This window comes from Aulostomus chinensis, chromosome 18, assembly GCF_037954235.1.
Source record: "Aulostomus chinensis isolate RoL2024-O1b breed Wild chromosome 18, RoL_Achi_v1.0, whole genome shotgun sequence".
Lineage (NCBI taxonomy): Eukaryota > Metazoa > Chordata > Actinopteri > Syngnathiformes > Aulostomidae > Aulostomus > Aulostomus chinensis.
Genome location: NC_141337.1, coordinates 15,493,633 through 15,519,917, shown reverse-complemented (window position 1 = coordinate 15,519,917; position 26,285 = coordinate 15,493,633). Strand labels below are relative to the sequence as shown.

Here is a 26,285-nt window from a genome sequence, read left to right as displayed (position 1 = left end):
AATTTCAATCAAATTCCTTGGCGATGCATAATCCAGAAGTTCTACGTTCATATTCTGTACCCAAGCAGCATCTTGGTTGATGAAGATTTGCACCCTCTGAGTGATTTCTAGTTCGTTATGAACTGATATTCAGTACTAAAGCCATGCAGGAGTCAGCTCTCTGAAAAAAGTTACATACCCCATCCTGCTTTTAGTGCAATATGTATTTGGATGCCTCAAATCTGAGCTCTCTATGTACAGCGTGTGATGCTTTATTATAATGAAACTCGACCCCCTGTTGTACAAAACAAGAAGATTTCATGTAGAAGCCTGATGAGCAGCAGGATGATCTCTACCCTTCTGGCTAGCAGACTCGATATTCCTCGTTCAGATCCGTCTTCCTGACTGCGGCCGAGCAGACCTGGCACACTGTTAAAAAGTGCGTGGAGAGAGGGCTAGGCGAGACAGACGACTGTTCCTGTTTCTTCCGACTGTCTCCATGAGGAGGAAACCATCCTGATGAGTGGGGTGGAGAACTCAAAGGAGAGGCTGATGCAACAGGATGAAGAGAAGAAGATAATAAAGAGGAGAAAGCGGGAGGAGGTAGGAAGTCAATAATCTGAACAAAACACACCATTCACCCTGGGTGTGTATGTGTGTACGGGCTTATATAAGGGGGCTGAACAGCCTACACCGATGTATAAATATCCACGATGCTGCTTATGAAGCAGGGAGAAGGGTCAGAGTGAGTCAGCACACCCATATCACTCCTCCTCTTTTTCCCTCCTTTCCATCAATCCATCTCTTCTCTTCCTCTGACTCCACATTTGTTGTTTTTCATGTTGCTAAAGTGTCTTTTCATGAGAAAAAACACAGAGGATTCTGCTTGGCAGGCAAACTGTGACCTCTATTTGGTGATGATCAGGAGGCAAAAACTAAGAAAAACAAACAAAACGGACATTTCAGCACTTTGATGCCAAGGTTTCCAAAAGCTCTGTCTCTCTGAATGACTGAGAAAGGCCCTTGAGGTTATTGAATGATTCTATCTGTTGTTATGGTGTATTTATGAGGTCCATCTGCTCTTTAAGTGGCCTTGCTGTGATTTTAATTTCAGCCCAGAGACACACAGCGTCATTTAATTTCACTCGTCGCACGCTGTTGTGAAAGTTGCAAAGAGACACTGACAGCTCATATACAGAATCCGTTACCTGCTGTTATCAGTGATTTCTGAATATTAGGAAACAACAAGGCTTCAACTCCTTGGGAACTTGAATCGAAACAATGATACGCTAAAAGTAGCAGCATCATGAAACCAAGAATTATATCGTCATCACATCATTTTTGGGCTCTGACCCTGGTTTGACCTCTTCAGCATCTTAACATCAGCCGATACTCCATGTTATTTATGAAATTAAAAAATAAACTGTGTTCTACCGGAGACACAAAAGTCTGTCTGGCCTCTTGTTCCCCTCACTTTCAGTTTCAATTCTGTGCCAGCGCCGTGAAAAGATTTCTGGCACAAGATGATCTTATGTGGTCCAGCTACACCTCCAACCTTCTCCTCCCTCTCATTCACTCCACCTCGCTCTATCCCATTCACCGCTTCTCCTCTCACTTTCTTTCATTCACGCTCCATCAGATCCTTTCACTTTGTCTTATATCATCACAATCCCAGCAGCTATTTCATATTCAATAGGGTTTCATGTCGATGCTTTGATACAGGACACAATACTGTACTAGAGAGCACCAGGGCAATATCCCAAAAGCTCAAGAGCTTAATGAGATTTGCTCCAGTGTCTAACAGTCCAAACATGCCAATAACCTCCAGCTCGAGATTCAATTTTTGCAGTCCTACTTGGTCCAAAAGGGTGGAGTCAAGAGCAGCTGCACGCTGACATTTGATGATGTAAATTCAATTCCTCCCACAGCTTGAGGAGACACTCAGATGCAGCATTCATGACCAGTTTTAGAGAAATCATGACTAAATTATACAAAATAACTGGAATCATCATGAAATATCAGGTAAAAATCTCCAAGTAAGTGTGACTAATCCAGGTTTAATCAGTGTTTTCTGAGTGGGAGGAGGGTGAACTTGCAGCATCAAGCTACCTTACTGATTCTACACCTTATTTACTGTTTTAATTCCTTGTATACTTTGACTACAAGCCCCCTTTTAGAATGTTCAACAAGGACCAGAATATTATATCTTTATTTGTAATAATTGCAAAGGTCATTTTTGATTGTAATACTTGAACATAATCGCAAAATTCTTGATTTATTTTTAAGTGAAAGTTCCAGCAAAAGAATATCTTGCCCAAACACACATCAGTAGATTTCATTAGTTTAACTGCAGAGTATTTCCAAACCATTTATCAGGAAAGGAGAGAAAAATTATGATGGGAAAAAAACAACTGAAAGTTCAGTCAGGGGCACCAGTGTGTGTGTGTGTGTGTGTGTGTGTGTGTGTGTGTGTGTGGAGGGCTCTTAGTTTCCTCTTGTACCAGCAGTACATCTACCTCCACAGTATGACCTGTACAAGCGACTGCTTCATGTCCAGCCACACACAGCCACACACACACACACAGCCACACACACACACACCTCTTACCTCCTGCATTGTATATTAACTCTCCTCCCTCTTATCCTCAACTGCCACTCTCTGACTCTCTCTCTCTTTCCTCCCCCGCAAACACTACCTGCTGTTTTCATCCAGACAGCAAGAAAATAAAACTGAAGGAGCAAAGTACGTATAAAACTTCTATATGGTTGTTTAAACTTGTATTCTTCAGGATGCATTTCTATCTAATCTACTGAATTACTCATTAATTGAGCAGGAGAGAGAGGGAGAGAGAGAAATGGTAATGAGGAGGGAGGAGAGAGTGGGAGAGATGGGATGTAGAGGTGAGTGTGGAGAGCTGTAGATAACAACACTGGAGCTGATGAGACAAACAGGTTTAAATACCAAGAAAAAAATGAACTGCGTGCCATTTGTAACGATTACATAATAAAAAACAAACTACACGTCTGATAATGTGACTCTCATCTTCTGAAGTACTACTGAGATCGAAATCATGGACACGAAGCTGTGGGCATTAATCAGAACTTGATGTGGATGCTGTTGGCATAATTCTTGAGGTCTTCCATGGAAAACGAACTATAGAGAACTCAAGAGACATTAGTGGTCAGCAGGACGGTCAGGTTGTGTCTGTCTAGAATTGGGCCGATCAAACATCTATTTTGTACATTATTAATACAAGAGATGCATTACTTTTTGTATATACAGTAAGACTTTATTTGTGAAGATCTCTCGCTCTCTCTGCTGGTGTAGAGTGTCAAATGAGAATGTCCCGTCTCTCAGAGGGCGATCAAATGAAGGATTCCTGATTGATACATTATTCCAACAGGGCTGTTTAGAGTGCAAATCAGTTCTCTGCCGTCACCGTTCCTGCTGTCCATACATTTCACTTTCAGTTGTGTGACTTGAGTTTGTGCACATGCAGTTGATTTGGTGCAGGCCCACGCAAGAACGGTGAGGTCGACAGCTACATAACTGTAGGTTTCACAAGATGGAATTTCACAATTCAATGTCTGTTTCCTTTTTTTGTTACAACTCAACTATAAGATCTAATTTGAGAGGTTGGTAGTGATCCACATTTGTGCTACAAGACAGAACAATCAGTTAGAAACCACGTTAACTGAAGAGAACGTTGACGCTGACGTGTGCTCATCCAGACTTCACCTTTATTCTTACACTCCCTCACACATGTAGGATTTTTGCATCCGTAGAAGTGAACGTGTGTTAAACATTAAACGGAGTGCCTAAATGAAAGGAGCAGTGTCATGCCTACATAAATTCAATAGTAATAATGAATTTACATTACTTGAAAATTGGGTGAAGGTGCTGTGTACCACCTGACAGGAAGTGTTGAAGTGATAAGGGCAGAAACTGAACAGATGTCTGTGGTCCGCTTGAAGTATTTAAAGTATTTGGATGTTTGATCAGTTCACCTCTGCAAGGATTTTTTTCACACATTGCACCTGAAGCAGGTTATTTGTCTTCCTGACACTCCAAAATGGTCTCTCTAGCTAGAGGGGTCACTTCTCAGATGCTAAAAATGCGACTTGATAAGAAAATGTATTCTTACACGTGGAAGATGTAACAAGTAATGAAAGTGTGTGTTTGTGTGTGCTGTAACTCTGACACAGAACAAGGACTCAGGTGAGGGTGTGCAGGTCTGTTTGTGTGTCTTGAGTGTGTGTGTATGTGTGTACGTGTGTGTGTCTCAGGGCAAGGCAGGACATAGTGTAGGCTACAAAAACTCGCTCAACACTTGGCAGTAGACCAGTGTTGCCTGTCTGTCTGCGTCTTATCCTTATATCCCGTCCAAACACACACACACACACACACACACACACACACACACACACACACACACTGCAATATATATTGTTGTCTGTGTTTGTCTTTTGCGAATGTACAAGAAGAACTCACAGAATCAGGTTATGTAGGTGGTGACTTCGAAGCGTGTTACATTAAAGAGGGGTGGAAATACCAACGATAATGAAATAATCAAATTCCAGAAGGGTGGGTGGTGTTTAAATAATACACTACTTCCTACACACTACAGTGAGAGAGAACATGAAGACAAAAACAATAAAGATATGTACTGGCAATTGACTCTTCATTAAAAGCAATAAGAATATTAAAAAAGATATTTAAGTGCTGCGTTAATGACTAAAGGAATAAAAGCTAAACACTTAGCTACTCATCACACTGCTGACATATAAAAATGCTACACTAACGATTGTATAAAAAAACATAGATCAAATCAAGGTCATTTTAATGTCTGACCAATGATATATTGATTAAAGTCATTGTTTAAAAAAAAAAAACGTCGCCTGAAATAACGTTCTGTCATGACACATTTTAACATAAAGCCACAAATTATGAGTGGACTGAAAACAAGAACTATAAAGCCACCACGGAGGAATGAGGAAGGCATATCAGAGCAGCAGAGACGGGGGAGCTTATGTGGAGGGAGGGCAACAAAAAATAAGGTAAATTGTGTGAGAAAAAGGAGGTCTGAGATCACTGCACTGCTACCCCTGTTGCTAGGTTACCATCTGTGGATGAACGAGTGAAAGTATCTAAGGAGCAACAGTGACATAGTTAGCTGGTCTCTATCAGACAACACACACATACACACACACAAACACACGCACCGTAGAAGCCCAGAAATGGAGCAAATCTGACAACTGTGTCTGTTTAGACCTTGCCAAGGACATGCGAACATACCACCTATCTTCACCAATACACACTCAGACACACACCACAGACACAGAGACAGGAGTCCTTTATTGCTGTGAACTAAAACAACCTCTTAGAGTCTGGAAACACACGTTAAGATATAAACACTGACTGCCAGAGACACCTGAAGGTTAAACATGTCATAAACTCACTGAAAAACACTGATAGGTCCCTATAAACAGAATATTATCAATTGTTTTATTTTGAAAATCTGTTTGTTCCAGGCTTCTGTCACATCTGTTGGATGTAGAAGTCCTGTTAAAGCCGTGATGTGCAGCTTATATTCGTACACTGCAACAAATACGCTGCCCTACAAATGCAACAATCTTCATACAGTAGTTTGCAACCAAATGTGTCAAACAACTGCAGCCCGTTTCAAAGAATATGTTCAAACCCACAACCACAGCGCAATCGCGGATCCCCGTTGGGCTCATGGGTGAGCCACTCCACCAACACATCATGAATCACATTTGGACGTTTAGCTAATCTCATCATCAGTGCTCGTTCACCCTGAGGTTCAATTCCCAGACCACCTACATTATGTACAAGTACTGAGTGGTGAAAAAGGTCCAGGGAATATTTTCTATGCCTAGCAATGTTTAAGGGGGTGTTGATGCTGCTACTAGTGCCAACAACTGCTCCACCAGATCAGAACCTCTCACAGAGACTGTAATGATCCAAGGTTAAGCGTCACGGGGGCTGGTGGCAGCCACCATCCGCATCTGCCACCGGCAAAGTGAACCATTTCCCATTTGTGCTGCAGGGAATCAGCTATTGACAGAGTTAAGTATAGGCAACAGTGCTCTCTGGGACTGACACAGATTTACAATGATTTAGCACCTATTAATGTGTTACAATTATGCAAAAATATCAACGTTTCACCAGACATCGTTTTAATGAGCTGACATTTTGAAATATCACAGTCATCGCAGGGGTATTATACAAACAGAGGTTAACTAAAAATACAGAAGCAAATGCTTCTTGACAGTGGTCAACTGCAGCCTGATTATCAAAATGACCAAAGAGGTGTTTAAGGAGTGTTTTTCTTAATTACAATAACTGCATGTCTGTTACAATTATCAAACAGAAGCATCAGCAGGTTTGTCTGATACAATAAACGTCAGTCTCAAGGAGGGCAGTAATCTCCCAGTCGACTGGTCCATTTATTAGTCAATACGTTCTGGCTCGACCAAAATTCCGATGGGTCGATTTTTTGCCACGTTTATTTCATCAGGAGGAAAGTACCAAAAGCACCCCTGTTTCACAGATAACAATCTGTCTTTGAACACCCCCCTTGTTTTTGCTATTTTGAACCCGCTAGAGACAGGCAGACTGAAGAGTACTAGAAGGCCAACGTCTGGTGGTTTGATGAATGTATATTTAATTTTGACGGTTTCATTTAAAGTCAGTCCTCGTCCACCATGTCAAAGACATCTGCAGCTTTGCAGCATTTCATGAAAATAGATAATGGAAAAAAAGCCGAATGCAAAGTTTGCAAACAACAGTTTGCATATCACAGCTCCACTACAAACACGACGACGTATCACCTAGAAACGGTAAGCTAACATGTCCACCTTAGGTTGCCCCGTCAGTTTTGAGTATATGAACATATCAGAATTCCTATTTCAATGTTTTAGTCTAATAATTGTTTTGTTTTAATTGTAAAAATTCTTACCGTGGACTTGCCTTTTGTGTTTAAGAGTAAAGTTTTAAGTTAAAAGTCTATTTGTGTCTCAGACGCGACGCTGAGCTCCTCCGTTCAGTCTCGCTCTGTGCGCAGGACAAATGATAGCGTCGCTCAATTATCATAACGTGACAAAAACAATTGTCTAAATATTCCTCAACAGGTTTTGTGCTGATAGTTGACACAGTATATTTTTCATATATAAAATTAGTCGATTATTAGTCGAAATTTCAGGGCTTCAGTCGACCAAGAATTTCTTCGGTTGATTGCAGCCCCAGTCTCAGGTTGTAGTCACACGTTCTTGTTCATCCAAATCAGCCTCTTCCAGAGGACATTTTGTGTAACATCAACTCACATCTGACTTTGCAGCCTAAAATGATGTCTGAAAAGCTCATAAATGATTTAAAGGCACAGTGCGTAAAATCTGCTCTAATAAACCAACCAAAACAATAATTGAAAAACACTCTGAGAGTGGACGGCTTCACCAAGGCAAGCATCTGGTCCCTCGCACTTTCACAATCGTGCCTCAATTAATGCTGCAAGCAGCAATGAGTGGTCTCTTGCACCCCCTCACACATCAGAGTGACGGTTCTGTAGAGTGAGTGGACAGTGAAACCTGGCAATATTTGCATTTTGCATGGAGCAGTGCACATATCATTTCCTGTAGCCACTGGGTGGGGGAATGACAGTGACTTGAGCTCAGCTTGCAGAGTCGGAACACTCACCACATGTGTGACGTTTGGAAAAGATCAGACTCAGACTATGTGAAGTCCAGTTACTACAGTTTCATGTTCTATGATGAAGCATCAAAGTTTTCCATTTCGATGTATAACAACAACCCCACAAGAAGGAGTCAAAGTCTTCAAAGTCATGTCATTTCCTGTTGCCACCAGGTGGCGCTATGACTAATCTACTCCAGATTTCATTGGATTCTTTCTACGCCCATGCTAAACCACACTAGTCTTACTGATGGTAAAACACCACTGAAAAGATGACCTCCTTGGGTGGAGACGTTGCAAAGTAGCGTGGGATCATGGGAGATGTTGTTGTCTTCTGTGTTTAACAGCCATGATCGCTGATGATGAAACTGATGCAGAAGTCATGTTATTGGGCCAGGTAATATATTTTTTATTTACATTACAGCAGCTCATAATATTGAAAGAGTAGTAGGCAACATTAACTAGCATACCGTGCTAACTTAGTATTTGATGAACCTACAGCCAACTCAGACCCATCAGCTATGTCTAATGTGTTAGCCTCTGGGAGCAAGAGACGGTATTTGGAGGGCTTCCGGTGTAGCCAGCGGCTATTTGGTCCAAGACCTCCTTGTTCCGTCCATTGTTTGCAGGCCATATAGCCACTTGACACATCTGCACTGAACCATCATACAGTAGCACACCTGATATTGCAGTATGTCATTAATGATGTCTCTACTGCTTGATTGTGATGCAAAGACTAAGGAGAGGCACAGTCACCTTGAATATAATTTGTTTGTGTTTGCCTGAGTTTGGACTATGCTGAAAACGTGGTAAATATGCAACAAAATAAAGTCATGGTTGTTTTTAATATGGAAATGTTGTGTATGAGCTGGAAAGGCCATTAATTTAGGGATTGTGTCAGTTTTTGTAGTTGAGAGGACAGACTAGATCTTTGGTTTTCATCAAATTTACAGAACACACAGCATGTTCTGGTATCTAAAGTTAGAGTTTGAGTCTTTTTTGCTTGTGTGCGTGTGTCAAACAAGCTTGACCCACATTTGATTCGTCCTGATATGTCTCCAAGGTGTCACCGTGGCAACAAGTCTACTATTGCCACAAATGTCAGCAGCAAGGACAAGAAACCCCTGAAGGAGATTATCTGTCAATCTGCATCTGAAAGTGAGTACAAGTGCATGCGCGCGCACACACACACACACACACACACACACACGCACGCACGCACGCACGCACGCACACATAAACAGACACTCGGTGATCAGTCTTCACATGTGTGAAAGTAGATCACTGGTGAGTAAAATTAGACTTTGTCGCACACAAACCTATGGAGCCCACACGCACACACAAACACAGTCTCTCTCTCTCTCACACACACACACACACACACACACACACACACACACACACACACACACACACACACACAGTTGAATACATATTAGATGAGCTGATATACCGTAACTGGTTTACACCCTCCACATTAAACTGAGAAGAGGAAGCCATTATGGGAGGAAACACTGCATGTTACTGCAGAGTGACTGTTCGTAGTACCACAGAAAAAATCAAGGAACCGGCTTTTGTTTTACATGCCTGTTTACAAATACCTTCAGATAAGTTAGCTACGTTTCACCGTGTGTGCTAGGGTTCAGAGTGAAAAACTTGTTACAATTCAATTCCGTAGGACTCACTCTGAGCCGGGAGGCAAGAAACCATGAGGTTATCTTTGACTCACATATAAACTTTACAGCTCATGTTCGCTCAACAAGAAATATTTCAACAAAGCCTTTTTCTCATATCAAAGACAAAGATGACATGAAGTCTTCTCTTCCCTGAGTAACAACCGAAAAAAATATTCATCACTCACAGATGATTCAGAACTCTTTGGTTCAGCTGCAGAGTAGATTCGGTTACTTTTTTAAAGGCACCGTCCAAAATATTTCGCTACGACTGAGTATTGTGGTATATGAAGAAAAAAAAATGAACAAAGAAATTCACCCCTACAGCTTGGTCATATCACAGTGAGTCAGGGCAATGCTGAGAGAACTTCTCCAAACCTGATGCAGAGAAAACTGCATTATTTGTAATGCAAAGCTAACACCAGGAAAAACACTAAATATATCTACAAGCCGAAGATCGCTAAAACAACTGTAAATGTTGCTCTATCGATAAAGTTTGAATGAACGCTTGTTGCGTTTCATTCTCAACTTAATCATTTTGCACAAATTAACTATATGTTTGATTTCACATTGATTAATATTATCATTTAGGCTACTGAGGCAGTTGTACTTAATCTAATAAAATAACAATTCCAATATATACCTAAGAAGGGAGTGTCTCCTCCTGACCGTCCTGCATTAAAATGTGATTCACACTCCATTCTGTTGCTGTTGTGTGTTATACACACAACCTGTTTAGGATGCGCCAGTGGAATAATGGAAAAATCAATATGCTATAATGCTGTGATATGCTGGTCCTATCAATAATCCAACTAAGGTTTGCACTCTAGAATGGAACAACACGGTGGTGTTGCATAACAAGAACTCTTGAAAATGCTGAAAATAAAGTGCTTGACAAACTGTTACGATGAGCTTGATGCTTCACACATAACAATCCGGAAAATGACCTCAAGAACTCCCACAATGCAGCTGTGATAAGGGTTTGCAGGACACGGGATGTACCTGTAACCTAACTACATTATAAAAATGGAAGATATGCGGGTCTACCTTCAGTCACAACACCCAGTTTTAGTGGTTGTAAAGGTGAAAAAGCCTGTGGAAAAAAAATACAAAATGTGGTGACACTTAAAAGCTGCTAAAAAACCTCATGCAGATAAGAACTAAAGGAGATGAAGAAACACTGGTTTGTTTAAATAATCAACCACCTCAAATCATCCATCCATCCATTTTCTATACCGCTTATCCATTAAGGGTCCGGGGGTGGGGTGGGGGGGCTGTTGGAGCCTATCCCAGCTGACACTGGGCGAGAGGTCAGGTTCACCCTGGATGGGATGATTTGTTCACCTTCTCAGACAGGAGGACAGGGGCACACTGAAGCCCCAGGACCTACGTTGCATCATGGGTAATCAGATTGCTAATGGTCATGTCTCATGCTGCTGGATTTACAGCACTGTGCCAGTCTCTGAGTAATGAGTCCATATGTATCACCGGGACTCTCCTTGTGAATCTGCACCCACTTGGAAGTGTTTCAAAGAAGTGCACCGTCGAATTCTAAAGCTGAATAACGCTGCTGCCATTTTCCTGTGGAGCTCCTCCGGTGAGTCGTATGTAGGCTGAGATTGACAGGAAGTAGATGCGAAAAGTCCACTAGCCTATTACATCATCAAAAGCCAGATTTCCAGCACCACTGCTGTCGAGATCACCTAGGGATAAGATTTCACTGCAGATTAGGGGACGTTTCCACAAAGCTTTGATCAACCTGAATTATACTGCGGAAGCATGACACAGATGTCTGATAGATGTCTGCTTTAACAGAGGAAGAATCAAACATTTACTCTGTGGCTCAGATAACTCACAAGCCCTAATTCTTATCAAAAGCTCACATTCACCTGTTTGTTTTTTGTAATTACTGCAGTCAAAAATGCCTGATTTTGCTGCAGCATTTCTTAAAACTGCTACAGGTGGTGTTTTTTTGTCATGTTTCCACAGTAAAATTGCAGGAATTGAAAAAAAATTGCAATTTGTTGAATAAAAAGGACCTCTGCTGTAAAAATATGGGCATAGATGCTTTTTAAACAATACTCCATACAAAGGAGTGGTTCTGTTATAAAACTGATTTCAATAGAGTTTCCTCCTTTCATATGAGACATCAGGGAAACTGCTTTACATGATTGGTAGGAGCTACTTTCGTCGCTGAATGAGACCGTTTGCCCACACGAGGCAGCGATGAGTCACATGATCACGTCACAGATTTCAGGTCACTTCTAGAAACTGATGGCTCTCACGTCCATTGAATGAAACTTTTCCAACTTTTTGCAGCAAAACTGATGACTTTTTTGGGCACAGTGATGAAAATTTCTATAATAGGCAAAGCCATGGATATTCCATGGAGTTGGGTTGATTATGATCAATTCAAGGGATTGCGATTATCAGGAGCAACACTTAAAGGAAAACACTAGGAAATTCATGTATCTATTTTTAAGGAAAACCAGGATTTAAAAATCCAATTTTTAACTTTGAAATTTGGTCAAATATTTAAGGAATTAAATGGACATGTCAAAAAATCAAATGTTTTATTTGAAAATTTTCCCCTGTCTGTGTCCATTTCCTCGGCTTGTTCTCCATCAGTTAACAAACACCTCAGCCACTTTTTAATCCTTGCTGTTCTCCTGATGTTTTCCCTTCACACCTACTGGCTAAGCACCTCCCTCCCCTTCCATCCATCCATCCATCCATCCTTCCTTCCCATTTGGTGGTACTCTCAGCGGAACACTTAGGCTATTTATAAAAGCATCAAAGCCCACAGCTTCCAATATACAGTCACTAGAGAGGAAGGGGGGAAGAGAGAAGTGGGGAGCCGGAGGAAAGAAGAAGGAGAGAAAAGAGAAAGAGAGGGAAAGGAAGAGAGGAGGGAGGGATATGTAGCTGGTGAGAAAAAGGGGGCAACTAAACAAATGGGATGGAGAGGGTCAAGAGAAAGCAGAGGAAGCAAAATACAGAGGAGGTGGGGAAGAGTCATATTTCCGACACAATCTCAATGATACATCTGTTCTTTGCATTTTCCTGTTTGTTATTTGTGACTACACATTTTCTTTTTTGTGCATGTGTGTGCGTAGGAGGCCCTGTTTTGGATCCGGGGACCTCACGCCCACACAGGTTGGAGTTGCAGAAGCACCTGAGTAGCGCTCGGCACCACCAGCAGGCACCAGTGTTTGCAAATATTCACTAACTCATTTGAACCGGGACGGGCTGATGAAAAGGCAGCAAACCTCCTGTGTGAATCCAAGGGGACTCGACGGGCAACGTGCCCAACAGCCGCTCAATGGCTGCTGGTGAAAGTGAGAGATACCTGACAAAACAAACACGGTAAAGCTTGAAAAAGGACCTCTTGAATATACATTTTTGTCCCTTCTGAAGAGGGCTAATAGCTGCAGCAAACAACATCTTTATGGGCTTGTTTAAGTGGCATCTACACTCCGTGCCCACACCATTTATCTCTTCCTCACTCTCACCTCTTTCCTATATAACTCTTCCTCCCTGTCCATTATCTCCTCTGTCTGGCAGAAACATCTCACCCACCAACACTCTGCTCAAGTGTCATTCCAGCATACCTTTCTCACTCGTTTTCAACCATGTTTAATTTATTCAGAATCCATGTGATTGTCCTCTGCCTGCAGGGACGGGCCACTTCACGTCTGTGCAGTCCTATCCATCCAAAATCAGACAGAAGACAACAAATGCACCACATCTTACAGGCACAACACCAGCTCATATACACTGTGAAGGGATATTTTTAGGATGGGATGCTGTAGAACTGGAGGACTGAATACATTATGGAGAATGCATCTGTCCTTTATCAAAATCACATCTCATGACATTATTCTACCTTCTACGAAACCGCAGAGAAAATGTTTTTGTTGTTGCTCTCGAAGGAGGTGTTACATGTCTTTCTCTGCCCTTGCTATGAGCTACCTTGACTAGAAGTTTCGAGGAAATCACATGTAATCCTCCTCTCCTCCGTACATCCTTCCCACTCACTTTCTTCCCCTTTTGTTTCTCCGCTGTCTTCCCACGATGAATTCCACCCCCACTTTTCATGTTACTTTTTCCTGCACTCCTCCCTTGGCTTCGTGCATATCTTCTTTCTCCCTTTAATTTTCCCTTTTGAGCTCCACGTTGGCCATGTTTCTCACACTTTTTTCGCCCAGACCCCCCACCCCCACCCCCTCCCCACCACCCCCACTACCATGATGCCTTTCAAGCTCTTTGAAGAGATAATTTGTCCCTTAACACTTGGAAATGGCATTGGATGACACTCCACGGCCTTTTAAAATACTGACACCCAACTCATTATTAATAAACTCATTTAAAAATTCACAGTTACACACACACACACACACACACACACACACACAAAAACAATCACATGAAAGCATTCCAGCACACACAGTCCTGGTAAGCAGCACGTGCAGCCATTAAGGAAATAAGTGCTCACTGATTCATTAAATGGAACACGTGCGCACACACACACTCACACACACACACACGCGCGCACGCACACACACACCAACACCTAACACAAAGAAATATGAAACATGCTCACACTCACTATCCATAGAAAACGCCATATTACATAACACAAGCTGTGACTGTCCTTTGAAGTATGAGCGCTGTCCTGGTGCAGCAGTTACAAAGTAACATGAGTTTCTACTATTAGCCGCAGGTTTGAAAAAAAAGGGTTACAAAATCTGAAAATAAAATCTGAAAAGCAGATGAGACTGATGACTACAAATAAGGGATTGCAGGTGTTTATTGTCGCAATAATTTTGACCTTTGAGCGCTAAAATCTTTACAGGGCATTAATGACTCCTAGTGAACATGTGATGTTTATGTCAAATTTGATGAAAATACCTCAACATCAACCACAATGGAACGGTGAATGGACAGCTTGAAAATATAATGCCAATAGACTCCTGCAGCGGGTACCTGATGGTTAACCTGCAAAAATGTTTTGTGGCAGGTAAAAGAAATCTTTTTCACATAAATTTTCGGGTGCAGGCTAAGGTAAAAAAGAATTAAACACAGTTGAGGGTGAAAATAAAACTATGATTTTTTATGATAACTTTGAATTTTATGTGTGGCTTTTTAACTTCAAATCACTTCCTGCCTGACCCCACATACAGCAAACTGAGGGGCCACTTAGATCGCTGCTGCTGACAGCTATCAAAGTGAGAGAGAGGCAAAAATAACCAGTGGTGGAGACCAAACTGTGGACAAGACTTTGTCTAAAGCCAAGTTGGATGTTTGAGAAAAATTTAGTGTGATCAGAGACTGTGAGAATAACACTGTCAGTGCTTCTAAAAGTGTTTTATTCATTCCAGCTGAAAGCTGAATGAACAGTTTGACTCCATGTTCGTTCTGTGAGAGCAAAAGCTTTAAGAGGTGAAGCCAATAAGAAAAGCAAATAAGCAACAAGCTTTGACATATCTTTTAACTACATAATTATAGATTAACAAAAGCTAGAACAGTTTCACGTAGATTGCCACAAATCACAAAAATGCGGCATAATATTATACAGTGAGCTTCAAACTGAGACAGCAGCCGCTTGTCTGGGACACAGCAGCAGAGGACAGAGGACAGGAGGAAGGACTGATTGTCTTCATTCATACTTAAGTCTGTGTTTTTTTGTTGTCAGGAATGTTACTAATTTTATTGAAATTTTACTTAAGTTACACTGTTTCCAGAGAGATATTATGGACAGTTTAACTGTTGCTGCTCCAGCAACTATTTTGTTTTCTTCACTGAATGTAAACTCAGGCAGTGCATGACTACAGTTTCAATTCTTTGTTACAGAAAAATTACAGAAATGACATTCATCTGACAAAATTTTAGCCACTTTCTGGATATAAAATGTGCCCAAAATCATGAAACGACCCCGCAAAATTAACACAGATGTCACTGCAACGGTTAAATCAGACCACGTTTCTCCATGACCAGCATGGCTGACCAGGCCCATGACGTCTTACAGTCTGTGTTTTCCCCCTTAAACCACAGTTTCATCCGTCAGCTTTGAAGAGAGAACGAATCAGGTGGTGTGTAAACTTCAGGCCCCCTTTGCATTTGGTGTTTATGGAGAAACTTTGGAGAGTGCTGGGTATTTAGGATCAGATTCTCACAGTGGGATTGCTCCAGCCCACATCCACTGAGACGGTTCAGTTTAGTGTTTATAACAACACAGAGGCAGAAAACCAGCAAAACTACACTCTAACACAATTAGACAGGAACTGATTGAAGAGCAACATTCAGACTGCTGAAGTCTCTTCCTTCTGCCATTGTCAATCCTAGGGAGAAAAACACCAACGGAAAAATGAATGTATACTTGAGAGAAAGTCAAGACCTTTATTTTTTTTAATTTATTTTAAATATCAAATAATATTTCTCTCTCTCTTTCCATCATTTAGCTTTTCTTTCTCTTGAATATGACAGTGGTAAATATCCAGTTTTTGAAAATACTGCTGAAATAAAACCCAACCTCATGTATAGGTGCGAGCAAACAGGTCAAATGGATCAAGTCAGCAGAGCCGATCCACTATCGAGACCACATTAGGACGCTGACGAGATCACACTTTAATGGAGAGAGCAGAACCTGCCCCATCAAATACCACCTAATGTGACTTGAACAGTTATTAATGGTTTGAAAGCAAAGTCCCTCCAGCTTGAGACTGACTTCCTGTTTCCAGCTGAGAGAAGACAGTACTGTCACAGTGTCAAATGCTGCTAATCAAGCCCATTGTTGTTGATACCTTATTTGCCTCGCAGCTCAACACCTAGAGAAGTGAAACTAACTCACAGACAACACCTGAATCCAGTCAGTAGAGCACGACAACCGGAGCAGGTCTGGTGCAGTCGGTGAGCGCCGGTAGATCTCTGAACAACATAATGGCAGATAACTGTCTGTCCCCTTGTGTCCAAAAAGAATGAAGCAGAAAACTCACAAAGGTTTTTCAGACAATATCCTCCTTGTCTGCCTTAGCCTCTGTTCAGGAATCATCACAAGCCAGTTAAAAACACTGTAAGAAATCATGATGCTGAGGCGGCATGGCTCAGAGGTAGAGTGGCCGTCTAGCAACCAAAGGGTCGTTGGTTCGATCCTCACTTCCCACACATCCTCACAATCTGTCCAACAAACACAAGCAAGACGGATCAGGAGGCTCCCAAGCACTGATCTCATGACTGTGTGTGTTTTTCATGCAGCGTTCTGAATGACTTCATCGGAGTGAGAACACATCAAGGTCGGTCTTCATCCTCAAATAGAGTCTGCAACCCCCCCCCCCCCCCGACATTCACAGCTCCCCGCATTCAGCTACAAGATTTGGGATAAACTTTCCTTTCTCACATGGCAACAAGAACTGTTTGAGTTTTCATCATCGTGGAGGGAAAACAAAAACAGAAAAACATGTAAACATCTTGTTTATTTATTTAACAAGCCCCTTCAGTCCCCATAAATATATGCCATTTTACAGTCAAATGAACATATCTAATATTCTCCGGACTAAAGAGAGTATGAGAGATGATCCCACATACGATGTAAACCACTTGAATGACTATTAATTGTCTCTCTGGCATTGGCGTGTTGCATGTGGTCTCTAAGACAGCAAGCAGGCAGGCAGATGAATGGATATGTGTGTATGTGTGTGTGTTTGTGTGTGTGTGTGTCTGAGGGGGGTTTATAGCAAGTATAAGGGTTGGAGTTAGAAAAATAATTTTTATATTATGGTTCAGGTGGGGGGCCAGGAAACGCATTACCTCAGACAGCTGTCCTAGTGTGTGTGTGTGTGTGTGTGTGTGTGTGTGTGTGTGTGTGTGTGTGTGTGTGTGTGTGTGCGTGCGTGCGTACGTGTGTTTGTTTGTCTGTGTGTGTGTGTAACCTTGCAGAATTCCCATTGTCTCTGAGCCCAGGGGAAGTGATATCCTCCTCCAGACGGACAGGTGGGTCAAGGAGTAACTCAGGACACACACACACACCTGATGGAGGACGGTGAGCTCAAACTATTGCAAAGACCTGGTAATTTTACCCTCTGTTTTACACACACGCACACGTGCGCACACACACACACACACACACACACAAAATGAATAGAAACATAAAATATTTTCACCCAGCTGGAGACACTATCTATCCACCAGTTCTCATTCCCAGTGGCCCCTCCTCCTCCTCTTCCTCCCTGAGCGCAACATGGGCCCCTGCACTATCGTGGATGCTGGCTCTAAAGGACACTATTGACCCATCGCATATTCACATAGGCTAATTAACAGCTGCTGCGCTCAACAGCAACTCATCCATAGTACAGCACATAGACAGTTGCATGCGAATGTTTCACTGTTGCTAGGAGACGTAAAAATCCTTGAACACATCCAGTTGGCTCTCAATACCAGTGGAAAAAAAACAAAACACAGACTTGAAGAAAATTAATTTCAAAAAAGGCACCAAATCCCAAAAGCACCTCAACATTATTGTCAGCTGGGAAGTTTCAGCTCTGTGCTCGTGGGATACAGTGAGCATGCTGACAAAGTATCCACCATACAGTCAGTGTGGAGATGATGGACGATCAGAGGGGAGACATACAAAGGGACGGGAGGGACAGCAAAGCCATTCAAAGGGGGGGAAGTAAATTAGCTTTCTTGCAAAATCTTGTATTCAAAGGACAAATCCAGGATCTGCACCACCTGGGCCGATATTTTCTCCTCATATTCATCCATCCATCCATCCATCCATCCATCCATCGTCTTCCACTTATTCCTGTTAAGGGTCGCGGGGGGGGGGGGGGCTGGAGCCTATCCCAGTGGCTATGGGCGAGAGGTGGGGTTCACCCTGGACAGGTCACCAGTCCATCTCAGGGCCAACACATAGAGACAGACAACCATTCACACTCACAGTCACACCTACGGTCAATTTAGAGTATCAATCAGCCTCGTCCCCTCTTGATGTCTTTGGACTGTGGAGGAAGCTGGAGTACCAGAGAGAACCCACACAGGTACAGGGAGAACATGCAGACTCACACAGAAAGATCCCGTGACCGAGCCATAACTTGCAATATCTTAATATTTTGTTTATAAATAGATCAGTAAATACTACACTTGGAAATTTTTTATCTTTTCAGTTTTACTTGTAGAAAAACGGCTAAAGAGGCCCTGTGATGGACTGGTGACCCGTCCAGGGTGAACCCCCCCCACCCCCCACCCCCCGCAACCCTTAAAAGGATAAGCGGTAGAAAATGGATAGATGGTTAGACAAACAGCTAAAGAAGAAAGACAGCACAGGTCATTGACGGCATCAAGGGTCATCATGCTGAAAATGGACAAAGCACAAAGCTAGCTGCGGTCGCGTCATGTTGTTCAGCGTGACGTTAGCTTTGTGCTTCGAGCGATTGCATTTACACATCAAAAATCATAAAAGAGGTGGTCATTTGTGAAAATGATGTGACTGAACAAAACATCACTTGCATCGTTCGCTGTTTTGCAGTTGCTGACCTGTGCATGCCGATCAATCAATTTGACTGAAAAACATTACAAAATTAGCACCCAAGAGGGAAATGGCACAGAGGAATAAAGACTACATATTCCACCAGGGCTTTACACTGTTTCTGAGACACAACCGGTCATCAAATCATTTCGACAGTATTTTTTTATTAGGCCGCAACCAGGGGAAACTACAAAAATCAGATGTCACTGTTAAAAGGAGAGAAGGCAGCATCGCCGCTGATGAACTGATCCCAAATGAACAGGGCTTGACCTCTTAACGTTATCCTCCATCAAGGGTGCAGGCGGCTGAGTGTTTCCTGCTCGCTTATCACTCAGAGTTGCTCTGTGCTGACAAGCTACAGTATAAAAAAGACTGGGGATAATTAAATACACTTGCTGATTTGGTTTCATGGTGTTTCTATGGTGGCTCACTGTCACGTACATGACAAACTTTTATATTATTATCTAGAAAATCAGAGCGAGAATGTTTGTTTTAATGCGTCTTACTTTTACCACTGCTGCTATTAAGAGTACTTTGACAACCAGTAGAGGCAGAAATTTTTTTATTTTAGGGCAGAAAAACCAAGAGTGTGCAACTAGATGTGGTAGTGAAAGATCATCTAGAAGCTGTATACTGTACTTTGTGCATAAATTGGCTTTGGCTTTTGTTCTACAGTAGAAACTAATTGTCTTTTTCCTCTATGTAAAGCTATTAAGAGCTAACAGAGCTAACAGGAAATTAGTAATGACTCATCCAACACATTTAATTTTCAGGCTATTGCACCAGTGCAAATAGTTGCGTCCTCACTACTACACGCTATCACATTTTACACAATGTCAGAGGCATTTCCAGTCGTGATATTGGAACAACTCAAGGCAATATATCTTCTATCTTCATTCCATAACTCCCCACACAAATCAAAAAAAAAAAAAATCACGACAGACACAATTTTTTTTAATCGTTACCAATCTTTAAAACTCAGTCACCTCACAAAGTAAATAGTAAATCTATTTCTCTCCTGAGCTGTGGTCAAGCTTCCTACGATGTCATCGCTAAATCTACGCCTCCGGTTTGACCCTGAGTATGAATCAATCAACAAGTCCCGCCTCCACTTCCAGACTTGCTTCTGTTGCACTGTATCTTCTCTCACGGACTTGTTTCTTACTCATCTTGAGCTGAAGAAATCTAATATTGGGCTGCTCTATTTATATGGAAAGCTGCTGTATATAACCAAGCCACATGGCTTTATGGTACAGACTGTGCATATTCTTTACTTCGGTTTGAGCAGAGGAAGTTGGGGGACTAGACAAAGGAAGGATTTTCAAAAGACATAAAGAGAAAGTCAGCAGTGGGAGCTACCGTAAGAGCTCGAAGACGACTGCAATGAGAAGTAGAGTGGACATCAAAGTTTGAGTGTTTGTGCATGTGTGTGTGTGTGCGTGTGTGTGTGCGTGTGTGAGATTAATCCTCCTACCTTGACACTGGAATCCCTGCTTGCCAAAACCCCTGTGAAGAGAGAATACACAGGAAAAAAGGTTGGACACTGTACAGGCACAGGCGTGTGCACAAACACACACGCATACACACACGCAGATGGCCTGGGGCAAAAGGAAAAACCACACCTAGTCAATGGTATAGAGAATGCCAGCATGGCTGCAGGTGCACGCACACACACACACACACGCACGCACGCACGCACGCACACGCACACACACACACACACACACACACACACACCCTCAGCCAGCCCTGCTCATTTTCATATTGTGGCTGCAAATAGATCATCTCTCGGGGTGTGAAATCACTTAGTGCTCTCATTGTTCCTGTTCATTTTGCTTATTGACCCAGATAGATAGATAGATAGATAGATAGATAGATAGATAGATAGATAGATAGATAGATAGACAGATAGATAGATAGACAGATAGATAGATAGATAGAAAGGGGGTCAAGCTGGTACATAGGGTGCACAATGTTCCTCTATTTAGGGGTAATTACAGCCTCTGAGACCATCCCATTAGACGTCCATGAATGATCCGCACATTCACACTCACACAATCTTCTAGGTCAAATCATTTAGCCATTCACAAATTAAAAAGCCCGTCACAGGACTTGGTAGTTTTGGGAATAGCTCGCAATGAAGATAATAATAAATGGAACAAATGAGGCCAACCTAGACCCAGAAACTCATTGAATAACCTAGACCGGCAGGGCTGTATCACTGTCTAGTAAACCCTGGTGGCCCGGTGACACGTCTGCACAGGTTATGAGACAACTACAAAAAAAAGGGGGCTTGAAATAGTGTCACTATCTGAGTCGCTTATATCATAGCTTAATTTCCTCCTGACGGCAGCCAAATGTTTTGCTTCATTTGACAGTGTCCTGGCCTCTTTCAGTTCCTCTGCAGCAGCCCTCATACCCCCCTTGCTGCCTTTTATAGCAGCAACAAGTCCACAATTAAGGTCAAAAGGGATGTTAATTGTGGGCGAACTGTAAAAGCTGTAAAGGAGCAGCAATCCAACTCTAATTTTTCCAACTGTTATTTGTCGTCTTCAGGCTCCATTTTTTTTTTATTTAAATTGAAACAAAAGCCAACGGGATCAAATGCCCAACGGAAACTTCCTATCTTTACAATCCCGTTTCAAATCGAAATTATTCAACCCAAAGAGTCCCAGATTACCTGAGGGGCTTTACAATCTGATCAATTTAGAGGTTAAACTAGAATTTAAAAAGTGGAAAAAGCCTTTAATTACTCATTATGGCGCGAATGTCTTCCCTTCCTTCTATTAATTGAAGCACCTGTAAATCACCGAAGTGCCCACCCCCCCCCTCACCAGATGAAGTCGGTGCAGTGGCTGCAGAAGGTGGGTTGCTTGAAGAAGCGCGCGATGAATTTGTGGTCCTTCACCTCGTGCACGTTCTTCTGACGGAGAGCTCCCTGGCGCGCGAACCCTCTCATGGGCTCGCGGGGTCCGTCTTCTCCGTCGCTGTTGCCCGCAGCCGAGTCTGCCATTCTGTCGCAACTATCTGGAGCTTTCTTTAGGAATTCTCCTGACGTTGTCGAACTAAACCGGGGGGGCGCTTTTGCTAAAATACAAAACAAAAACAACAACAACAAAAGAAACCTGTGTGGTTTGAGAGAAAAGTCGCGCGGCTCGCGGGTTGTTCCGGGTGGAGGAGTGTCAGGAGAGCGAGCACCTGCCGGTGAGCTGCCAGGAGTTTGTTAGTTGTCTTGTCCTTCAGGAGACGAGCTGCCACTGCTGCCGCTGTCTCTGCTTCCTCCCCTGACTGAGCGCAGCCACAGCCTCTACTACCAGAGAGAGGGGGGGAGGGGGGTAGGTTTGACTCTCTCGCTCTCTCTCTCTCTCTTCCTTGACATTTTAGGTGTCATTCTGGGAGCTTCCTCTCTCCAAGCACTCAAAAAGTGCAGCTTAATGAGTTCATCAAATGTGACTGTCTATTTTATAGCCTATTTAAAAATCCCCCTCCACACGTGACACTTCATACAAACGGAGCTCTGGAGCTCACAAAGATGATGTTCCTCCTCCTGCATCATTTCTTTGTGCTTCCAGAAAGCAGAAAGAGACAGCCACATATATTTAGCGTCCAGCTAGCAGCAACAGACGGCTAACAACAAAGAAACTGACAAAAAAGTGTTGTTTTTCTCCTTCAGTCCCATGCTCAGAATCAGCACTTTGATTTTAGCTACAAACAAACAAGACAGCGCTTCCAGCTTGTTCACATTGGCAGCAAACCAGAAGCGTAGTTCTCTGTTAGCTCGGATTGGATACTCGAGTATACGAGTCATATTGAAGGCTAAATCAAACAGTGAGCTCGAGAGTTTATAAACGGGCCATTTTTTTCTCCGTTAGCTTCAAGTTGAATATACGTAGCTGGCTCTTTCTGCATTCTGGAGTCGCAGAGAAGTGATTCAGGAGGGGGGGGGGGGGGAGTCGAGGTGCCAATTTGTGAAGGGCAAAAACACAAACGTCTCTGTAATGCTTGTATCAGGTAATCTGGAGCAAGGCCCCTCAAGTTCTTTTACGATGCTTTAACATGAGTTATTAAGACTATAAAAGTGCCCATAATATCATCATACACACATTACGTAAGTTATAAAACATCATGCTTATTTCAATGTCTTTGTTAAAACGTTACTGAGCTTCTTTTTTTTTTTCAAAGAGTTTATTAAAATTCCTGTAGATGAGATATCATCAAATCCTGTCTTCAAACCGTCTGAGTCTGGGCTGAGTGAGACTCAGGACCCAAATTAAACCCTCCTCAAGGTTAAAAATGAGACGTAATAACAGATAACAAATACACTGACAACAATATTAATAATCTACAAAATAATTTCTAAAAATGTGAAATACTTTTTGAAGCTGCTCCTTGATTGTCCGCTCTCTTCAAATATGTTTAATAATAAAATAATGATAGTACAGTTGCATATTTTTTCTTTCTTTCATTATTTGGCAACAGAGTACTTTGTGCTGGGCGTCAGTTTGGCATGAGTAAAGTAAGAAAATAATGAAGAGGCAGAGACAGTAGCACACAGACAAAAGGCAGTTGAACTACACCGTGTGGTTGCTTTTGGCCCACAGCCCACTAGTTAGTTGGAGTTTTGGCCAGGTTTGAGGAGCCCTGGTCTCCGTGGTGCTGCACATCTGGATTAATGAAGGCTCTGCGACCAAGCTTTTGTCAGTTATGTTGCAAAGCTGTGGAACATGAAAGCTTCAAACTTATCTCTTCAATTTAGCCAGAATTTTTTGCTGCATTTTTTTTTTTTTCTTTTAATTCACTCTGTAATTTTATGCCTCCAGATTCTGGAAGTTGGGTTCTGGTTGGTGTTCAGGTAGTTAAAGTCGTGGGAAGTAAGTCCTACATATTTGCACTGTGTCAACTTTTCTTGTTGCAAACACCTGTTGGCTGCAAAAAAACAAAACAAAAAAAAAATGATCAAAGTTTTGTAATTTGAGAACACATTTATGGTTCAGATCTCTCCTGCAGCTAAAGCAAAAACTGCAATTATATATGAAGCAGGAGGATAAACTTCTCATCATCGATAGCGTTCGCTGGTAAACCCTCGCCTGGTCAGGCTGCAACACAGGCACCAGTCGTACTGAGGAGGAGGAGAACATCAACGTGTAAAAGAACCGTGTCATTTCCTGTTGCCATCAGGTGGCACTATGACCAGTCTCTTCAGTGGAGAGGGGAAGTACTGTACAGTGTAGCTCATACTACGGTTGAAAATCACCATTGTTTTTGAATTTTCCTGCAGGCAGACAAACGTGTGAATGACACTGAAAACGTGACCTCGTTGGCGGTGGAAAAAAAAAAAAATGTTTACCAGAGGTGAGTTTAGTCACACCTGTGAGACTGGAACCGCACAGCTTTATACAGGCCACACACCACCGCGCTCCCCCGAGTCAACCAATTTGGTAGTTTATCAGTGTTTTTGCGTGATTGGGTCTGACCCTGGATGACGGTCTAGGATGGTAATAAATATCTCCAACCTGTTTTGTTTCGCAGAAGCGTTGGTATTGAATATGTAAATGCCAATTTTCAAAAAGAGAAAGTCAAATAAAGCCCAGACATCCTTTTCTTCTTCTGAGTGCTAGCGCCGAAAGCAAACACAGTTGCTGAGTTCTGAGTCATTTTAAGGCTTTTGGTTTTAAAGGGATTTAAGAGGATCATCTGTGTTTGTTGGATGAGTTTCATAAAGTTTCCAAAGTATATTTAAGGTATTTTTGGAGTGAAAAAAGTGATTTATGATTGTCTGAGTCATGTAAGCACTGAAGGATTCGTCCTAAAATGAAAAAAAAACCTTATTTCACCAACCGCATTTCTGAGTAAATGTAGAGGACAGCATGTGATAGCAATGGAAGACAAGTGTGAATGTGCTAGCCAGTACAGCCAGTGGACGCAAATGCTCTTCAGATACATACAGAATTAGACTCAAAACATGTTAAAGTGGTATTTCACACAAAAAAAAGTCCATTTTGCACTTCAGGTACCTACTTTGTGAAGTGTCTTGAGCTTGTAAAGACTCCTCCATCACCTCTTTGTGACTCCAAAACCCACAAAGAACCATCTACGAATATTCAGCTTGAAGCTAATGGAGAGTGAACATGCTAACGCGTCTCAGGTCAGGTCTCGGAGTTTCTGTATTAACCTTTAAACATTTAGAACAAGATATGTACTGTATGTGTTTTGTTTTGTTTTTCACATACAGTATTGATCTTCCACCTGTTTGAAGGCCCCATGATCTCATTTCAGCAGTGACAACCACACACACACACACACACACACACACACACACTGCGACAGTCAGCTGGCAGTGAATGACCTAGATGAGATTGATTTAGCTGCAGGACAGATAACAATGTGAGCGGTTCAACCCTGGTTACATCAATAAAAGGTTTACTATAGATTTAGCTAGCAGCCAAAAACCTCAATTTTTAACCCCTGCAGTCCATGTCACCGCGCTTCGGTCACACATTAGAGGCACACATACCCGCATTATAACATAATCTGTCTCGACGGCTGTAAAACCATACGGAGTGCAGTTGTTTCAGGCATCCAGATGCTCCAGCGGTGACGCAAGCCCACCTGAATGGGTCTGAGTATATGTATAGACTGTGACACAGTGAGTCACCATCTCGCACATAAGCCGCTGATCTCTTTTTCATCAATGCTCAGGATCTGATGTAACTATTCCCCCCCTGGCTATGTGTGACAAGCCAGCCTGACTGTCCAATGAAATGTGGACAAAAGCAGGTATCGTCACTGGTGGGATCATCGCCGAAATCACATCAAATAACCTCAGCATCCGCGGCCCTGCTGGGATTAGTCATATTCGAGCGTTCTGTCCATTCATTATTATTGTCCTGGAACAATATGCAGAAGGAAATCAATACTGTTCTACACTTCTTTTCAACACTGCGCTGTTGAAAATGACATTTCTGATGTTTGGAATTGCAGTGAAACAGATTAGATTGAAACCCCCCAAAAAAACCACTTAGGCTAAAAGACCATTTGAGAGAACATCACCGATTGCACCAGATGGAGTACTTGATTGACAAAGTGGGGGTGAAGGGTTACATGAACAAGAATCAGCACACGATAGTTGTATGCCACCATGACAACATGTTCCTCTCACAGTGACCTTTGAACTTTTGCCACTGTGACCTCATCCGGTTCCGACCGTTCATCCGTAATCTCAGCAGATGTTTTGGGCAAATTTGTAGAAATTCCCCCCAGGCGTTCCTGAAATATTGGATTTACAACAATGGGACAGATATTGTGAGCATGTGAGGTGAAAGGGGCCTTGACCTTTGGTCTTCTTAGTTAATCCTGAAGATTCGGTAGATATTTAGGCCAATTTAAAGAAATACCAATA

The 26,285-nt window shown here is 42.3% G+C and overlaps 1 protein-coding gene and 1 long non-coding RNA gene across 5 annotated transcripts in view; one reads left to right on the top strand and one right to left on the bottom strand.

Annotated features, from left to right (window-relative positions):
• prkcbb (protein kinase C, beta b) overlaps window positions 1–22,188 on the bottom strand; it is a 100,556-nt gene extending 78,368 nt beyond the window's left edge. For 2 of the 4 annotated variants that reach the window (XM_086185995.1, XM_086185994.1), the window contains exons 1-2: window positions 21,721–22,188; window positions 20,361–20,392 (exon numbers count right to left, since the gene is read on the bottom strand). In XM_086185995.1, coding sequence (XP_086042121.1) covers window positions 20,361–20,392; window positions 21,721–21,899 — 211 coding nt within the window. In that variant the 5' untranslated portion in view covers window positions 21,900–22,188. Of the gene's footprint in view, window positions 1–16,358; window positions 16,541–20,360; window positions 20,393–21,720 lie in introns of those variants that run through there. The other 2 variants (XM_086185997.1, XM_086185996.1) reach the window with 2 other exon arrangements.
• LOC147245363 (uncharacterized) lies at window positions 7,850–12,500 on the top strand. The gene is made up of 3 exons (XR_015110209.1): window positions 7,850–8,087; window positions 8,754–8,848; window positions 12,480–12,500. It is a non-coding gene; the product is annotated as an uncharacterized LOC147245363 (long non-coding RNA).
• Window positions 22,189–26,285: the final 4,097 nt, after the last annotated feature.